The sequence below is a fragment of the Benincasa hispida genome, chromosome 4 (genome assembly GCF_009727055.1).
Source record: "Benincasa hispida cultivar B227 chromosome 4, ASM972705v1, whole genome shotgun sequence".
Lineage (NCBI taxonomy): Eukaryota > Viridiplantae > Streptophyta > Magnoliopsida > Cucurbitales > Cucurbitaceae > Benincasa > Benincasa hispida.
In genome coordinates, this window is record NC_052352.1 from 18,713,672 (window position 1) to 18,733,696 (window position 20,025).

General features: G+C 33.6%; 3 protein-coding genes and 1 non-coding gene across 7 annotated transcripts; 1 reads left to right on the forward strand and 3 right to left on the reverse strand.

The window, feature by feature from the left end:
* Window positions 1-3,790: 3,790 nt before the first annotated feature.
* TRNAP-UGG lies at window positions 3,791-3,862 on the reverse strand. Its single transcript has one exon. It is a non-coding gene; the product is annotated as a tRNA-Pro (tRNA).
* Window positions 3,863-4,841: 979 nt separating this feature from the next.
* On the reverse strand, window positions 4,842-8,439 carry LOC120075773 (multifunctional methyltransferase subunit TRM112 homolog A-like). 3 transcript variants are annotated; one of them, XM_039029437.1, is made up of 4 exons: window positions 8,186-8,439; window positions 8,025-8,104; window positions 7,751-7,802; window positions 4,842-5,629 (listed from the first exon to the last, which is right to left on the reverse strand). In XM_039029437.1, the coding sequence occupies exon 4, from the start codon at window positions 5,591-5,593 to the stop codon at window positions 5,225-5,227; it is 369 nt and encodes a 122-aa protein (XP_038885365.1). In that variant the 5' UTR covers window positions 5,594-5,629; window positions 7,751-7,802; window positions 8,025-8,104; window positions 8,186-8,439; the 3' UTR covers window positions 4,842-5,224. The 3 variants fall into 3 exon arrangements, with proteins under 3 accessions (XP_038885365.1, XP_038885366.1, XP_038885364.1); XM_039029438.1 differs by lacking the exon at window positions 7,751-7,802 and having other exon boundaries at window positions 4,842-5,673; XM_039029436.1 differs by lacking the exon at window positions 7,751-7,802 and having other exon boundaries at window positions 8,186-8,437.
* Window positions 8,440-13,871: 5,432 nt separating this feature from the next.
* On the forward strand, window positions 13,872-16,470 carry LOC120075885. Its single transcript, XM_039029618.1, has 4 exons — window positions 13,872-14,812; window positions 15,194-15,286; window positions 15,877-15,944; window positions 16,037-16,470. Exons 1-4 carry the CDS (start codon window positions 14,177-14,179, stop codon window positions 16,149-16,151), a joined length of 912 nt encoding a protein of 303 aa, XP_038885546.1. The 5' UTR covers window positions 13,872-14,176; the 3' UTR covers window positions 16,152-16,470.
* Window positions 16,471-16,646: 176 nt separating this feature from the next.
* LOC120075886 (14-3-3 protein 7-like) lies at window positions 16,647-19,366 on the reverse strand. Of its 2 annotated transcripts, XM_039029620.1 has the most exons (7): window positions 19,205-19,366; window positions 18,515-18,821; window positions 18,181-18,268; window positions 17,934-18,043; window positions 17,652-17,800; window positions 16,920-16,957; window positions 16,647-16,826 (listed from the first exon to the last, which is right to left on the reverse strand). In XM_039029620.1, exons 1-6 carry the CDS (start codon window positions 19,269-19,271, stop codon window positions 16,926-16,928), a joined length of 753 nt encoding a protein of 250 aa, XP_038885548.1. In that variant the 5' UTR covers window positions 19,272-19,366; the 3' UTR covers window positions 16,647-16,826; window positions 16,920-16,925. The 2 variants fall into 2 exon arrangements, with proteins under 2 accessions (XP_038885548.1, XP_038885547.1); XM_039029619.1 differs by having other exon boundaries at window positions 16,659-16,957.
* Window positions 19,367-20,025: the final 659 nt, after the last annotated feature.

The following is a 20,025-nucleotide window of genomic DNA, read 5'->3' on the forward strand; positions in this document are numbered from 1 at the left end:
CACTTATATGAAAGATATCGAGGAAAGTTACTGATTGCCACATCAGTTGATTCAAACGGGCATCTTCTTCCACTTGCATTTGCCGTTGCAAATGAGGAGTCTGCAGACTCATGGGGATGGTTCTTAAAATACTTAGAGAGAAATTGTGGTGTTTAATTTCAGATCAACATGCTAGCATTATCTCAGTAGTGAACAATCCAGCAAATGGTTTGATGAGACCAAAATGTCACGATCGATTATGCTTACGACATATCGTCAGCAACTTCAATAAAAAAAAATACAAATTTAACACTTTAAAAATTATGTTTGTTGTGTCGGATGTCAATCTCAATTTCAAAAGCTTAATAAATCCATTGAGGACGTCAAAGGAATAAATCGGAGCTATCTGATTTTTTTTTTTTTTTTTATAACATTGGTATAGAGCGATTAACTCAAGCACACGATGGAGGGTTCATATAGGTGGATGACGGCAAATTTATCAGAGTGCATAAATGGTGTCCTCAAAGGAGCTCGAATGTTGCCGATAAATGCTCTTGCTCAAATAACATTCTTCAAATGCATAAATTATTTCAAAGAAAGAAAGAAGAAATAAGAGTTGTTTTGGAGTGTCAAGATAAATACACCCATTAATATTATTTTTTCTTATGTAACTAACAATTTGTTTCAAGTATATTTATAATACTAAGTGAGTAAAAATTCAGGTAAAAATAATAAATGGGTTGCAAGATCTAGTAAACATGAAGTACAATCATACAATCGATATGAAGGTGTGTTTCATGGGAAGACCGGACGTCACAACCTCAATACTAAACAAGGAAATGTTCAAATATTGAGGTTAAATGGGTCTGAGCAATACTGTTATGTAACAAGTGGCAAGTGTTTGGCATTTCATGCTCGTATTTTATGGTACTCTGCTCACATTTTAACACGAACTACGAAGATTTTATTGAGGACTACTATAAATTGTCAACGTATGTTGCATGTTACTCTCCTCAATTTCAACCTTTACCGCATGAAGATTACTGGATCACACACCCTAATATGTTTGTCTTACATGCTGACCCATAGTTTTTTAGGAAACCTGGTAGATCAAAAAGTTCACGATATCATAACGAGATGGATTGGACAGAATCAAGCACTTGACTACAATGTGGGTTTTATAATCAGTTAGGCCATAATCGAACAAATGTCCTTCATTACGAAGACAGACTCCAGACAGTTGTGGATTTTTAGTATTGACATTTTTATCTTGTAAAACAATTTTTATTGTGTAAATAATATTGTTATCTTATAAATTCTATTTCTGTTGTGCATATAATATTTTTTTAATTATAATTTACTAAGTTGTACATTATTTACTCGAAAATAAATAATATTTTTTTAGATCATGGCTTTAAATCCAGAACCTATTTATCCCAATGTTCTGTACGACCAATCGATTCATCGATCATCAGTTGTATGGAAAGATCGTACCATTGGCCAGATATCCTGTAGATGTCAAGAGGAAGTTGTACATCACACTATCCCACCCCACCCTCGAATACTACCATTAGTTCGTACGTCTGGATTTTATGATGTTGTCAGATTGGGATTCATTTAGCTAGATTTACATCTCATCACAACACTGGTTGAGAGATAGAGACTTGAGACGCATGCGTTTCATGTGCCCACTAGAGAGTGCACTATCACTCTACAGGACATAGAAGTGTTGTTTTGATTACCTATTGACGGTGAGCCAATCTCTAGAGTGATGTATGATGCTGGTTGCATATTTGTCAACTGTACCTCGATGTGGACCCACCCGTCGATAAAATTAAATGATCAACGTTAAGTTTAATATGGTTAGGAATAAAATTCAGTGAGCTCACCGATAATGCGAACAAGGAAACCATCATGAGATAAACACAAGCATATATACAACAGATGATGGGTGGAAGTCTATTTTCTAACAAATCAAGTCATTTTGTTCACTTGATGTTCCTGTCACTGTTAGCTAACCTCTATGATGCGGGACGGTATTCTTAGGGTGAAGTATGTTTGGCATGGCTGTATAGATAGCTGTGCAAAGCAACAAAACTTGAAGTTCGCGAGATTGCTGGGCCTATGATACTTTTGCAACTATGGGCTTGGGAAAGATTTTCAACAATGGCTCCACAATTTCAACATGTAAATGACACTCAATTAGCTGGACGAGTCTACGGTTCTCGGTATATTATTTTAATTCAATTTAATTTTTATATGACTGATCTAGTTAATTCAAAATCTATTAATTTAAAATTTAGGTGGAGAGACAAATTTTGTGTGACTAGGACAGCCACACATGTAGTTAGCCAGTACAGATACATATTTGATCTGCTGCAACCTGATCAGATACATTAATACTGAACCAAATTGAATTTTTATACAAATTTTTATTGTATGTCTTTAATATTTTTCAATGTAATATTTTGTGTTTCAGATTATTTGGGAGCCTTAAAAGTTGTTATGGACACTTTACCCTTCTGTACAAACGGTCAAAACATATGGCAGACGATAAGTCTTCTCATATATTTTCACATTGGTGAGTGACATTTTCCTGACAGGATAATGAGACAATTCGATTTTCAGCAAGATGTCCCATCACCTTGTAATACTGAACCCTTACTACATAATGATTTAAGAACTGACGATTGGTCCAAAAAAGTTGCACATTTGGTATTGTGATCGCACAAGATAATGAGACAATTCGATTTTCAGCAAGATGTCTCATCACCTTGTAATACTGAACCTGCATATCGATTTAAGAACTGGAGATTGGTCCAAAAAAGTTGCACATTTGGTAGTGTGATCACACAAGGTTTATTGCAATGGGGTTTCTATTGGGCAGTTTGATAGGGATGTCACTCAAAACTATATCAACTAATATAATGATATTACAAGACGCTACGTTAGTCGTCCGAGAATGGTTTTGGGTCATCTAGTACATAAATAAATATTATCTAATCATTTTCAATTTAAGTTTATTTTAAATATTGTCTAATTGTTTTATAATTCACAAAGATCGAACAGCAGCAGACTCCGTGATGTTGCAAATGATCTGAACCAGATTCTTGCTATATGCAGTAACAACAAGAGCTATATGGAAGAGATACATTATATGTACATACCTATTATTCCTCAACCAGTTCCTAGACGTAGGGGACCTATTCGAGAAGAAAAATATGAGTTTGATGAGGTTGTCCACAATGTGGAAGAATTACCCCTATGATGCAAACGCATAGCCAAACTGATTATGTTAATCTGATGATGATGCCAAAATTTGGTTCAGGATATTATGATTCAGAGGCTAGTCCATCGTCTTTATACGTGCATGGACATGATCACGACCGTGGAAAGCATAATGAATATCTATACTATGAAGCGCCTGCAGAAGTACGGGAGCAACATTAAGAGAGACCAAAGCAATCTCAAGTTCGAAGTCAACGACGACAACCAACTCAAAATCAACGACATCCGCTTGTGGATCACATTAATTTTTTTTAATTACTTTTAAATGAATGAGATAATAGTTGTATTAATATGAATATTTTAATTTACATTTTATTATTTTTAAATTATGGAAGAAAACGTGAATGGAATATTATTTTTTATGATATATCTTAGAATAGCAATATATTATTATTAAGAGTTAAGAAAATGGTAGTAAAAAATAATAACAAAGAGAAGTCGAATATAATAAATAATAAAATGAAAAGAGAGATCGAATATCAAAACAATAAAATGGAGGAAAAAGTCAAATATTCAACTCAATGGGGCATTCCGAGAATCGAACTCGAGACCTCTCGCACCCAAAGCGAGAATCATACCACTAGACCAAATGCCCTAACTTGAATGATTAACACTCGACTAAATAATAAAATGAAAAAGTGAAGTCGAAGAATATTGAGATAATAAAATGAAAGGCAATGAAGAAGTCGAGTGTTTAACATTCGACTTACCCTTTTTTGAAAACTCGACATACTGAAATTAAAATATATATATACTATTTACAATTACTACTACTACTTTTTATTTTACTCGAAATTTGAGTAGTTTGCAATTAGACTTATTTACTTTACATTATCATTTTCAAATTTTGAAGACTAAAAAAACTAGGTGCTTTTTCTTAAGGGAAAAAAACAAAGATTAGGCTTATAACTCAAATGCTTTGAAAGGGTGAACTTTTGATTTTTTTTTTTTTTTTTTTTTATTTATTGATTTTTTTTTTACAGTAAAATATTAAAGACAATTTTTTTTTTTTTGAGCTAAATAAAGATCCCTCGATCCCATGCATGCCAAAATATGCACTATAGTCATGTTGCTACTTCGTTGAAGCCTTGTGTGTTATAATGGTGAAATTTTTTTACTGGACCATGCAAACTCAAAATCTCTTTTATCCAATAGAGGAAGAGATTACTTGAGATTTACTCAATCTATTTCCATACGCATGCAAGAACATTTAACTTAAATATCTCACTCTATATAATTATCAATCAAATAAAAGTTAGAGTCCCTAGAAAGTCATGAGAGAAGTTGAGAGTGAACTTACTACTTAGATGTTTTCTACAGTTATCCACTTCGTACTAGGACTACCACAATAACTAGTACACTAAGTACCCAAGAAACTTGGGAGAAAACAGTAATAGAAATAATTATTGGAGCCCAAATTTTTAAAATTCTAAAAGTTTGGTGCTTTAGATTCTATCTATGAAGCTGTAAATTTAAAATAACAAAATCTATGCATAACAATAACGGGGGAAAGAATCGTATGACCATGATGACTCTCAAAGCCAAATAGCATTCAACTAACAACACAAGGAAGATGTGGCAAAATTGATCTACGTAATGGAAATGTCAAAATGTGAAATATTGGACAATTGAGGTCGATACATAAAGAATAATTTTAGCCCCCCTTTGGCCTCTGGCCATGGGCTTTGATTTTCCCATTTTGCATATTTCTTACTTTAAGCAGTACTAAAAATCGTATAGAAATTATATGCTACGAACTAGTTTTCACCCATCAAATTGGTAAACAGAGAATAATCCCATCACGCCCAACAAAAGCAAAGAAAGGCATAAACCCTAATTTCCCAGTTCATGACAAAGCATCCACAAAAACCCTATGCTTGGTCCAGCGAAACCCTAGGATTTTCCTTTCTAGCACCGAATACAATTGAAAATAGAAGGAATTTGTAAAATCTCAAACTCAGACCTCATCTTCGTGAAGAAGCAAATTGGGAATACCTTTATTGACAGGGAATCGACGACCAGTCTCCGGGCAAATAAGAGCGCCTTCCTCGAGATGCAACTCCAGAAGCGCATGGTGGAATCGTTGCAGAAAGTCATGGGAGTCTAGCATTGATGCCTCAGCCTCCTCGGGAAGCTCGGCATAGCCCATAGTCCGAGAAGCATCGACAAGGGGCTTCCATTCGATCTTGGAGAACATGTTCTTGAGGAAGTCTGGATTGAAGTCGACTGGCTTCTCAACGACTTTCTCGACCTCGATTCGAAGCGGAAAGCCATTGATGATGCCCTTGATGTTAGATGAGAGCATGTTATGAGTCAGTAGCCTCATCTTTTCCTCTTCTCTTTGCCTTCTTCCTTTCGATATCTGTTAGGTAATAGGCATTCAGTATCACAACACTACAAGAGAATCTGTACCAAATACCAAATTCATGTTTTTAAGAGCTGCCTGAGGATTTATAATAACTTTCAAGGTACTAGGCAGGCTTATTATCTTTACATACATACATATATATATATATATATATAAGCATAATTTTATTTGGGTACTAAAAATAAATAAATAACTCTTGAACTTTGCCTTTTGTTTGAAAGATGTCTATAATTTCAAAAACAGCATCTTAACTAAGAGATTTCATAAACATTTCAGAACTACTAGCAATTCATTAGAATGTCAGACAAAATTAGGATCTAGAACAGTGAGACAATGACTGAAACGAAAATCGGAACCATACTTTTAATGTAACGTTCCCAAAATTTCATTAACTTGGGATACGCTACTAAACTACCCATTTGTTTAACACCTGGTAAACAACAATTCTGGGTTCCTATGATAAGACCTCTATAAGATAGAAGTGTAATGACCTGTAAACATAATCCAAACTCACGACCTAAAATATAAAGAACCATGTAAATTAAAACTCAATCCAAAAGAGTGCCCATTTGTTTAACACCTGATAAACAACAATTCTGGGTTCCTATGATAAGACCTCTATGATATAGAAGTGTAATGACCTGTAAACATAAATCCAAACTCACGACCTAAAATATAAAGAACCATGATGATATAACTAAATAAAAGGTCAACGTTAAATTAAAACTCAATTCAAAAGAGTAGTCTAAAGACATGTTCAAGACTCCAACTAAAACCAGGTGTAAATAACAAGTATTCCTCGATTCAAAGAATAGACCAAAAAAATTGATAGACTTCCAAGAAGACTCAACTACTAAACAAGTTTAACGACCCAAATGGTAAGTCTAAACATATTACCCAATGCTCAATGCTGACTCGAACTTAAGATGCAACCACATATCAAAGAAAGAACAAAATGCTCTCAAGAAGTTCACAACTAAATTCATCTACTTAGAGGACTAAAACAACTAGAGCTTGCCCAACAAAAAGTAAATAACTAGCTAATAGTTTCTCTTTCTCAACTCTCCTCTTTATCCAAAATTGGCATTTCCCCCAACTGTTTAACCTGAGGCCTTGACACCCAATGGTGACATACCAGCCCTCAAGCTTTCAACCTGAAGCCTTGACAGTCACTTAATTGCCTTAAAACAATACCAATCCTCAACTATTAAACCCAAAACCTCGAAATTCTATAACCTTCCTCAGAACATTGATCCTTGACCATTTAACCCAAGGCCTCAACTGTAACGACCCGAGTTCAGGAAGAAAACATGAATAAACCGATATCACATTCGAATGAGAAAGATTCTGAAGACATGAAAGTATGGTTAAGAAAGGCTTAAGAGAATTGAAAGTTACTACCTACACCAACAAGGTGCACATTCCTTTCCGGTGGCTCAATCGTAGAAACTTCATAGTTAACTGTGCTTAAGTTGGAGCAATTCTATATTGGGTGACCTCCTTGAAATTTTCATAGGATACATGTGAGTGAGGATAAAGCATGCTAAAAGAACCAGTGTTGGTTTGTGGGGACAACTTTCACTTCTAAAAGCATTCAAGACAAGCAAGGATGACATAGCCAAACCGCAGGGAATCCAGTGGAATATCAAGGCCATCAGGTGCTGAATCCAAATTCCAAACCCTGATTCGAATCCTAGACTTGGGACATTACATCAACACTTGCCTCAAGACTCAACACCCAACATACCAGCCTTCAACCAGCTCTCAACCACTTAACTCGAGGACCTAATATCACAGCTCAAGGTTCTCTAACCACTAAACAGCCTCACAGCAACCCAGACATACACACCCTAATGCATGCTTCCAAGACCATACATATTGTCAACAAAGTACCAACATGATTTCAACCTTAACATTATACTTTTCGGACAATTTTAACAGAACACGCTTGACACCACAATATATTTAAAGACTGAACAACAAAAACCACAACATGCTTAACAAACAGAAATGTCCCGATGATTAGGAACTAATTTGCAGAGACTTAATCGAATTGGCGAAAATGATTGAAGGCATTACCTACTGAACTTCGCTAAACAGTCTTAAAACACTTACCCAAAAATCCCCTGGTCCAAAACTACTAAGTTACACCGATTATAACTTGAATCTGGGAAAAAAAGGCGAAATTAAAGGTTAATAAAACCAAAATTCCAGCAACCACAACAAGATTTTAAGAGATTCGACGTCCTTTAACACTTATCAGACATCAACCAGTCTCCAAACCCGCTGGACAGCAGCTATAGTCCCCGGCAAACTCCGAATTTATTTTAAGCCAAACCAAAATCAAAATCACACTGAAAATGCCCACAAAACTGTGCCGGGAATTCACCTCAAACGATGCTGACCGACGCTTCTGACGATCAAACAGCGGAGACGGCGAGAGCGACGGTTGTGCACCGTGGTCGCGACCTGAGGAGAACAACGTGAGAAGGCCGAAAGAGAGAGAGACAGTAATAGAGAGGGGTAAGAAAAGAGAGAGAAGAGATTTACCGGTGACGGACGGCGTAGGATAATCGGCGGCGCGGGTGGAGTGGTGTGGAGGCTGCCGGCGAAGATGAAGAGAACGGGTGGCTGCTGGCGCTCACGAAAAAGATAGGGAAGATGATGATGAGGCGGGTCGGCGGCTTCTTATGATTAACCTGAAGTTTTATTTATTTTTTCTTTTTTTAAACAAGGCAAACCCTAATCCCAGTTTTTTTAAGTGCAGCCATTGGGGAAAGAGATTTCGAACTTATATATGGTTATTAGGACATTTGAATTTCAATTGAGTTATGTTCGTGAATTTGAACTTATACATGTTTATTAGTACATTCCAATTAATTGAATTAGATTTGTTTTAGCATTTTTTTTATACAATAATACGGTAAATTTGAACGACCTTTCTTAATTTTTTTTTATCTCCCCTTTCTAATATCCTTCATTTTTTTTATTTTTTTTTTAGGTTTTCAAATAAAATAAATTAGAAAGAAGAATGTGAGAAAACATTTGAATGTGATTTGTTTAGGGATCCAATAATTTGTTATTGAAAACAACAAATTTCGAAGTAAAAATAAATTAAAAAACGAAAATAAATTTCTTACTTTCACTTATGTTTCGTTCAATTTGAAATTTTGTTTGGTTGTGAATTTTAAAATATGGGTTATCGTCTTAGAAATTTGAAGAAAATATGTTTAATTTTCAAAAATTAAAAATTAAAATGAAACTAAAGGGTTATTAAACGATGTTCTAGCTTTTTATTTTTTATTTTTCAAAATTTAACTTATAAATACTACTTCTACGTATAAGTGTATTTTAGTAGTGTTTTCAAAATCAAAATTATATTTTTAAAACTAAACAAAGTATATCTCATTCGGTAACCATTTTATTTTATTTTTTAAAAAACTATGTTTATTTTCTCACAACTTCTTCACCATCCCTTTCATCTTTATTAACTAAACACTTGAATTCTTAACCAAACTTACCAAAAAATACTTTTTTATATATAGTTTTTAAATTTTGGTTTGGATTTTTAGGACACTCCTAAAATTGCATAACAAAACAAAGAAATCAATAGGTGAGAACTAGTGTTTATAAGTTTAATTTTAAAAAACAAAATAGTTATCAAATGAATTGTATTTTTTAAAAAAGTAGTATTTATTTTTTTGAATTGGCTATTAATTCAAATGTTGTTAGGAAAAATAAAAAGCAAACACAATTTTCAAAATTCAAATGTTTATCCAGTAAAGTCTAAGTTTTTATAGTCACCAAGGTTAGTAAATCGTTTTATATATATAAAAAAAAATGATTAGTAAACCTAAATAAATGAATGTTGATTAAAATGTTGTTATGGTCTTACCATTTTGGTTTTTATTTATTTAGATCCTTTGTACTTTCAACATCTAATTCGATCCACGTATCTTTAGGTTTTGTATAATTTAGTCCATGTATTTCAGGAGTTTGTTTCATCTCTATACTTTTTAAAAGTGACCAATTTAATATCTTTATTACCACAATTTCAATACAATACTACACTTAATTAGTTTTATGAAATATTGTCATAACTTTTGTATGATTTTTTTAAAAAATTGTGTATAGAATTATAGTTTAAAATTTTACGAATATAAACTAAAATAATCACTTCTTAAAGTAGATAATTTGAAAGTATAATGACTTTAGATAATTTTAAAAAATTAAAAAATATAGAAACAAAAATAATTATTTAAAAAATACAATGATCCATATAAATCAAAGTAAGATAGAAACTTTTTTTTTTAATATAACAAGTTTATATATAGATTAGGAAGATCTGTTTGGGAAGTAAGCAGCCCCTTTGACATCTGTAAAGAATTCTCTATGTGAAAACATAGAGACAAGAAGATTGATATTTGAACAGGAAAAAGAGTGGATCTGCAGGATTCCAAATGAATTGGCTTATTCGAAAAAAGTCTTGTTACTTGGAAGATCTATCTCGTGTCTGGTACTACACGACTCCACTCTTAAGAACTCCGAATCATTCTCTTGAAACTCATCCTTTTCGTGATAAACGATTTGCTTGCCCCGAAATGACCTGGCCCAATAGGAAAAACTCAATTCATTGAGCCTTTCGATATAATCAAAATTGGAGGAAATAGCAAAATTAGAGGGGTCCTCTTGATTTTTGTCAAAAAACGACAATAATAAGATTTTTGGCAAAAGCGTGCCGTGCACATGTCATTTACTTTTTTAATCCCCAATTTGCCCTTGGTATGATTGGATAACAACTTTTATGATTTGATTACTATGTAATTGTTAGACCGTGTATCAATTCTCAAAATACAGTGTAAATGGAATCATCGGTTATGAGACCGTGTATCAATTCTCAATAGAAATACAGTATAATTAGAATCGTCAATTATGAGATTTCAACCTAACGGATTCACAAGATAAAGGTGCCAAATTTTTCTCCCATTTTAAATTTTGAATTAGATTTAATTACTTTGAAAATATTAAGAATTAATCGATTTTTAATTTGTTTGTCACGATTTCGATTTATCTTTAGATTTTTCATTATCTTATTCATTTTTTATTATTTTAAGTTTGATTAAAATTTGTGATTCTAATTTGGATTTTATTTATCATTCTTTGTTTTTTTTAACAATCTTTTATTCATTATCATCTTATTATATTATTATATTATTTTAATATTTTGGATATACTATTCATTTTATCAATATCTCAAGAAAGGCCTGTATTTTCTACAAACAACTGTCCACTAATTCAATCTTTCTGTTTTCCTTATGATTCTACAACGAGTGAGAATTATGGAATGGAAATTCATAAAATATCACAATTATCGTGTTGTTGAGACTTATATTCCATTAAATTATTCATTCGACAAATTGTTGATTGTATTCAAGGTAAGCTTTTTTCGTCTTACAATCTCTATGTGTCATTTGAAAGTTTACTGAGATGGTTCCAACAATTCGAATTTAGAATCTTATTCGAACCGTTGAGATAAGGATGTTTGTGGCTTATGGTAGTTTTATCGAAATTCCCTCATAGTGATTTATGTGTAGTTGTTGATGTCGTATCGTTTGGTACTTCTAGAAATACAGTGTATTTGAATAGTGAATTAGCAGAATAGAACATTACTTCCAACAGTCAGATTGGAATACCGAAATAATTGATTTTGAAGCTTTTGAAACATACCTCGTCCCCACTTTTGGGAATTATTGGTTTTTCGTTTGCCAACTTTTTACCACCACTTATTCTAGCAACCCTCAATCTTTCACTAGCCCTCGTTCTTCTTTCAGTTTTCTCTTTGTTCATAACTTTAATCCTCTTTGAATGTATCTAAAAGGGTTTATTGTTTTTAAATTCTTGCCAAAATATTTCAAATAAAATATTAATTTAATACTATTTCCTAAATCTATAATTATTTTTTAAAAATATAAACATCTCTACATATAACATCCAAACATTCATTTTCAACAATTATTTGTTATCTTTAATGGTCTGGAACCACGTATATAGGAGATTGCACTACATTGTCAAAAAGAAAAATTGTATGATGTTTCTGATTTCGCTACATGTGAAGACGATGTGAAGATCATGGAAATCAACAAGTTTCTTCTTTCATGAAATAGGTTGCTTGGAATCGTGTTTTTGCTCTTAAAATATCACTTTTGGGGTCCCTTTCAACGCTATGAGTTTCCATTTCCCTTAGTTAGATAAACGAAAGTTAGAGAAGAGCTATATGAGAAGGCCATGATTTACAGCCACTTACTAGAATGAACGCGATTATTGTGAGAGTTTGCATAGATTTCTTGTTGTAGGTGGATTGATGAGTGAAGGTTTGTGGTTGGTTGCCCGAAAAGAAATTCGTTCTCGCTTCATGGTTTGTTGATGTTGGTTGAAAATGTTTGAAATCCCTAATTTTGTTTTGGAGAAGATTGTTTGGGATTTTGAATGAACTCCTTGATTTGTGCATCAATCTTGTCAAGTAGGTCTTGATTTGAGGTTTGGCACGTGCATTGATTACCTTGGTAAGTTGTTTGATTATAGTGTATTTTGATGTTTTTTTAATTGTCTAGAAACTCTTCAAATTTTATATATGAAAGTTTGGTGCTTTAATTCAGGTGGGGTATTTTTGACAATTTCACACCTTTTTTATTATTAATTTTATGGTGTTTACCATTTTTACCATTTTTTTAAAATTTTTTTTTGCTATTTGTCCAAAGTAAACCTTAAATTTTGTCATTTATCTTGTCACCCCAAATAAAAAGCCCTAGAGGGTGCTATATTCTAAGAGCCCAAATTATGTGATTGAATAAATTCTCTCCTGTCTATTTCGGGTATGAGAATTCCTTCTCCTAACTCCGATTTGTATTGTTCATAGAGAAATCTTTGATCGTGACAGAGATGAAAGATTGAATTTTTTTACCTCTGAAAAGAAAATCATACTAATTATTGTTGAATTAAACCTTACTTTGACTACCATGAACCATCAATACAAATTTACAAATTAGCACGTGCTTTTTGTGCAAAATTTGATATTTTAGATTTGTCTTCTCAATGATTGAGGCAAGTTTCGAGTTCATTGAAGAATTGGGTATTCTTAGCCACCCACCAAGTTGATGGGAAGCCTTGAAATTCATCGGCTATCTAATTTACAGCCAAAGATTAAAAGAATGGCCACGAATCCATTGAAATTGACATCCATCCATATCAATGGCTCAGATTCCTATTTCATCAACAAAGACACCACATCCGTTGATTGCTTCCCAAACAACACAAATCGACTTTAAAATAACAAAAAAATGCTTTGGTCCCAATGCACTCATGTTTCTAGAAAAATGCTTAAATGCATATTGGATAATACTAAACGTGGTATATTTCATTAAATTATTTCAACATAATTTATCCTGGGACAAATTATTTTTATTTCTTTTCTAAAATATGTTAATTATTGTTTTGAAATCCTATCCAATTTTTTCATGTGATAAATCTTTTTAATAAATCTTTTCGAGTTTTTTCACAGTTGGGTTAAAATGAGTTCTAAATATAGAGGAAAGCATTTAAGTATTACTCATAAAATAAAGGGATTGAATTTCATCCAAACAACTTCTAAAAAAAATTGCTTTCAATAATTAAAAAAAATGTATCTTATAAAGACATTCAACGAAGCCAGTATAATGTGACGATCTCATAATAAGAGTACCATATAGATTAAAAAACATGCATTCCCTAATAACTACTATATATAAATTTGAGATATTCTTAGAATTTTTTTCCTAATACTTAAATTACAAGTTCAGTCCATAAGCGATTGTGTTTATTTCGTCTCTTTAAAAAAAAAAGTGTCTAGTAAATTTTTAAGTTTTTTAATTCTATATATAAACAAACTCTAAATTGTGTATTTAATAAGTTTTTGACAAATTAAAAATTTTTAAAAATCAATTAATCTTAGTTATATGTAAATTTCAATTTTATATATAATAAAATCCTAAACTTTCAATTTTGATATACGTAAAAAATAGTCCTCAAAGTTTTTCATTTTACACCCTTTTTAGACAATTATTTTAATGTTCATCTCGTACATCTCGACCAGAATCGATATTGGGATCAAACTAAAAATTTAGCTTATTTTAAAAACACATTCAAACCATCGATTTTCTTAGACTTTTTTGGTGAAATCTTGCTGGACAATTTTTCTTTCAATTTTGTGTCAAAATTGTTAAAAATTAAAAAATCGAGGAACTAAATTTATAACTTATTGTCATTTAATACATCCAACAATGCAAAACTGTTAGTTTAGTTAAAAACTAACAAATTAAAGCAGACAATGGAGTATAGCCACATAAACAACAAGCATGGGCCTTTCTTGGCTCTGGACGGTTCACCACATGCTTATCACGTTGAAAGGCCTTTCTCTTCCTGCCCATTGGCTTGCTTGGGTTCTAAAAATAGAGTCTCCATTGATTCCAATTCTGACTTTGATTCTGATTCTTCCATGTTCTTCAAATGACAAGGTGTTTCTTCTTCAGTATCACAGAGACCAAAAATTGGTGCCATCGTTATAGCTTCATCAAATCCGGCCTCCGATCCACCGTTACAGATCTCAAAGACGGCACCACAGTCCATTGTTGGGTCCCCAACAACCCAATTCACACCAAACCCAATCTCCTTTTAATCCATGGCATTGGAGCTAATGCACTTTGGCAATGGGGGGATTTCATTCCAGCCCTCGTACCTCATTTCAATCTCTACATCCCCGATTTGATCTTCTTCGGCGACTCGTTCACCACTCGCCCGGACCGGACAGAGTGGTTTCAAGCTCAGTGTCTAATCCGAGTTATGGAAGCTAACTCGGTGGTGAAACTCAGTTTGGTTGGGCTTAGCTATGGAGGATTTGTTGGGTACAGTATCGCGGCGCTGCGCCCTGAAATGGTGGAGAAAGTGGTGATTTGTTGCTCTGGGATTTGTGTGGAAGAGAAGGATTTCAAAGATGGCTTGTTGAAAGTCTCTGATTTGGAGGAAGCCACAGCCATTTTGGTGCCACAAAAACCAGATAAGCTTAAACAGTTGGTGGGTTACTCGTTTTTCCGGCCGCCGCCATTGCGGTTGATGCCTTCTTGTTTGCTCAATGATTTCATTGAGGTAAGGCTTGTCATCGAACTTCTAACCTGTAAAATATATACCAAAACCAATACTATAGTCAAGTCGACCTTTTTTAGCCGAACTAATTTTTCGAACTTCCTACCTACATTATCAATTTGATCTAAAGAGATGTTACTATTAATTGTGAATCTATACATTCTTTTGTTAATTCCAGTGCAATATTAAGTTCATGACATCTATATTTGGTATTACATATTAAATTCTTCAAATTATTAAGTTGCACAAGTTCAGGTTGAATACAAACCCAAACATAAGCTACATATTTATACACCAATTTATAGTTCTATAAGAAACAAACTCATTTTGCCCTCTTTTTTGTGTGTGTTAATTTGATTAGTTTAACTTTGGGCATTGTGGTAGTCAATGTGTTTAGACCATATTGAAGAAAAGAGAGAGCTCATTCGAACTATTCCCAGAGGAAGAAAGCTTTCAGACCTTCCCAAGATTCACCAGGTGGGATTGCTATTCATTACAACTTATCCACATTAGCTTTAAACAGATCGTTAACTGTTTGTCTTCAATACCATTCCATTATGATTATGATTATATTTGATCGTTTGTTTCAAGTGAAATTGGGAAGGTTCAAAAAGTTAGAGTTGGGTTAAATTACAGGAATTAACTTTGAACTTTGTATCAATTTAGTTGATAAACTTTTAAAAATATTTAATAATTCTTTAAACTTTTAATCTGGTGTACAATAGATAACTTTAAAAATTGATTGATTACTAACCCTTAAACTTCCAATTTTACGTCAAATTCTAATATATTTTGTTATTTTTAAAAATTCATCTAATTATCAAACACACAATTGAAAGTTTAAAATTTCATTGAACGTAGTATTGAAATCTATATCGATTTATTATCATTATTTTCTAATATATCAAAGATTTATTAGACTTGAAATTGAAAAGTTCAAGAACTTATGAAATTGGAAATTTAGGAACTTATAAAACATAAAATTGAAAGAAGTTGAACCAAACAGGCTAAAATTCCAAAGTTAAAATACTAGACTTGTAATTTACCATTTTCCAACTCCGTTGCAGCGGACGATGATAATGTGGGGAGAACATGATCAAGTATTTCCATTAGAATTGGGTCACAGATTGAAAAGGTGAGTAATCCAACTCCTTAGAGCAAACCATAGATCAAATATTCTCAAATTAGAGCCAAATGATAAATGTGTTGGTCACTCGTTTGAAGTAGGCATTTAGGGGCCAATGCTACGCTTGTAGTTGTCAAGAATGCAGGCCATGCCTTCAACTCAGAGGAGCCAAAGGAGTTTCTCAACCATTTGATTTCTTTTCTGGTTGATTCATAGCCTTACCTCCTCATCCCTCGATGTTTCCGCAGTTCAAATTCACAAACGACATCATCAAGAAAAATAAGATGAACAACATCAAAAGCTAGAGTGATCAAACGATCAGTAACAAGAGAAGAAACATACCTTGACCATAGCTCAATTGGTACACTAAAGAATTAAATTTCTTAAAGGAATTTTTTATATTTGCCATTTTGTCTCTTAATTCCAAGAAGTTCTAGACTCCGAAATCTTTAACCATAAAATGTGTCCCATGTCCCTCAACTTACAAGATTTAAGGTGTACCTCTCTTGTACTATTATCGTGTCTATTTTAATGTCTGGCAATTATTCCATCTGATGACTAATGGGACCAAGGACTAGCATCAAATAATATGAAATAGTAAAACCATGAGTTCTATAATTATGAGCCTATTCTATTCCATTCCAATAGTTTTTTTTTCCGTTATCAACCAGAAAAGATTGTGGGAACATATATTGATAATAAAGCATAATATTGCAACCACAGTCAATCAAGTAGATAATAGTTCTCATACTAAACGGATTCACTTAATTTTTAAAGCTAATGGTTACAAAGTGATAATAGATTACTATTCTATAACACTACTAAATAAGCAAGAAAAGTGGCACAGCTATATATGTCCTGCCCTCCTACGATCATGTCAACAGTAATTAGCTGTGCAAAATATATAGATAGTCAATAATTGTTGCAAGGAAGTTCTTAAAAAAGATGTCTCTCGACTGACTAAAGATAGTTCGAATATCTTGCCTCTGCTCAAGATTCATCAGCAGCTTTAGATGGCTCACCTGTGGTAATTAAATAAAAGAAGATTAGGTTGCAAATGTATACAAAATTTTTATTCATGGCCAAATACCTGCACAATGCTCAAGTGCCAACTTGAACATGCATGAACTATAACAGAAAATTAGTATCATGATTTCTTGAAAATAATAAACATAAGCGTGAAAAATCAATAAAGTTAGGCCAAAGTTTCCAAAGAAATTCCATTTGATTCATGGTAATTTTTAATAGCTCCCGACTCCAAAGCACTATTTATATTAGACTAAAACTGGTCTGTATCAAAATGAAATACATTTCAGGTACTAGTTCAATATAGGGAAGCTGATACCAGCTTTGCCCATGACGGGACCTGTAATATACTCAACAAAAATCTTTCTTGCAAACAGTTCTCATAAAATGCACCACGACAGTCCCCCAATTTCTAGGAGAAGCGGAGTTGGTCACTATGATTTGGAGCTCCCGCATGACCTTAAAGGCTATTTATTTATAGCACAGCTTGGCCCTCCCCCTCCGACTGGGGACTACTGAGCCAACCTAAGGTGATTCTTCAATAAAAAGTTACACTTGCGACTAATATATCTTTATACTGAGACATGAATACTACTTAAAAGTCCATTTCAATCATCAATATAGAACAAGTGAAGTTTGACTGTAGGTAAGGATGGGGGGAAAGGAAAACGAGGATTCATTGAAATTTACCTCCCTCATCTGGGAGATCTGAGGTCCATAACGTGAGATTATCCCTCAGCAGCTGCATAATGAGGGTACTGTCCTTGTAGGATTCTTCATTGAGACCGTCGAGTTCAGCTATGGCATCATCAAAAGCTTGTTTTGCAAGGTGACATGCCCTGTCACTCAATAATAATATTGGACACGATGAGATGACAGCTTATTTTATTGAAGCAATCAGATAATAGACTCCATGTCATGTGATGAAAAATGATGCAACAGTAAAAAGAAAATCGAAGAGGTAAAATCAACCTCTCTGGGGAATTTAATATCTCATAGTAGAAAACAGAAAAGTTGAGCGCCAAGCCAAGTCTGATGGGATGTGTTGGAGGCAGATCAGAGCTTGCAATGCTTGAGGCAGACTGCATAAAAATAACTTCAATTACTAATCTGACAATAGACATAGGACTGTCGAAGAGAAAAAACAGAGAAAGACAGACAAATGGAAGTGAAAACGACATACGGAGGCTTCAGAAAACACCAAAAGAATTGTACTTACCTCATAGGCCTTCATCGACTGGTCTGCAGCTTCTTCACGTTCATGGCCAGATTTAAACTCCGCTAAGTATCGGTTATAATCCCCCTTCCTGCATTTGAAGAATGCATAAAATCTTACTAAAAAGTATAATAAAAAGGCAGATCAAAGCCATAGCGAGATAAATGTTGTGGAGCAACTAAATAAAATGTATAATAAAGTTCAATAGTGGGAGGTAAGATCAATTACATTATCAAGTCATGTGCATTTTAAAAATAGTTGAATTTATGTAAGTATTCAGCACTCTGAACTAAAAACTAAGGGAAACAAAACAGAAGCAGATGATAATGATCCTTACATCTTATAGTAAAAAACATTGGATTCTCCGGAGGAAGAAGATGGTATGAGATGCTTGTCGACAACAGTTAAGATGTCGTGGCAAATTCTCGCCAGTTCGTCTTCAACCCTCTGCCTGTACTCCTTTACCCTCTTCACATTAACCTCGTTCTTCTTTCCTTCCTCCTTTTGTTCAATAGATGATAAAATACGCCATGAGGCTCTTCTTGCCCCAATAACGTTCTTATATCCCACAGAGACCAGGTTCCTCTCCTCCACAGTAAGTTCTACGTCCAACTTTGCTACGCTCTTCATCATTTCCACCATTTCTGAGATACACCCAGATGAAATCATGTATCAGTCAAATCAAAAGTACTGGAAAACAAAACACAACAACACTATTCTCAGTTCGTCCTCAACCCAAACAAATTTCAAATGTCACATATCACAGGTCAGCCGATTTACCGCATATGCACGAAATGCATCGCTCTATTTTCTTCAATTAAAGTACAATACTCCAAAATCTTCATGAAGTAATTTCAAGTTTCCAAGGTTAAAACGAAGATCATACAAGTTCCCGGATAAGTTTCAAAATACAAAGAAAACCCTAATCGTCAAAACTATCCAGTTCAACAAAACCGCAATAAGAACCATAAAAAGGAGAGTTAAAACTGGATTAAAAGAACAAACAAAATGGTTTAACGAAACGCACCATCATATCTCTCAGCTTGTTCTGCAAGTCTGGCCAAGTAAACAAGGTGCTCTCTCTCCTTCTCCATGGCCAGAGCTCAGTGGAATTTCTCCGTCCGAGAAATGCCTTTTCGGCCGTGTGTTTTGGTTTGATTCTTCTTGTTGTTGTTCTTGCTTCTACATAACCGCTTCCTGAGATACTGTAGTTCGTGGGATGACCGTCGGATGGAGGGTAGTGGAGAATCTTGGGCATTTTGGACGGCTAGGATTGGGTTTAGGATTTGGTGAAGAGTCTTGATTCTCGTGAATGGAGGAGATGAGCCGTTGGATTGTGGAACCGTTGAATCCGGCGCGTGATGGGAAACACAAGGTAGGAAAAGAGACCAAGAGAAAAAGGCGTTGGTGACGGTCCATGTGGGGGACTGTGACGTCAAGTGGGTCGGTATGGAAAAAGGAAACTCAATGAGAGGGCGTTTTGTGCAAAAGTAGTTAATTGAGTTAAGTTAGTAATTACTATCTAGAGAATTAAATTATCTTAAAGTTAAATTGTTGTGTTTATTGTGTAGAGTTGAATTGATAATTATTATTTGGGTTTGATGTGCATAATTGAATTGAGTTGTATTTGAAAGTCTCTGTTTGGATGCAGAGTTGAGTTGAGTTGAGTATCTGATACAATTTTTTGTGAATGAGATTAGTTCTAATTTTTTGTTTGTTTGTTTTTTATTTTTTAGTTTTATGTTTTGCTATTGTTGATTAATTTTCAACTATACACCTATTTTCTCAAACATAAACATAATAGATTATTTTTCATAAATTCTTTTAAAAAACGATAATAATTCTAAT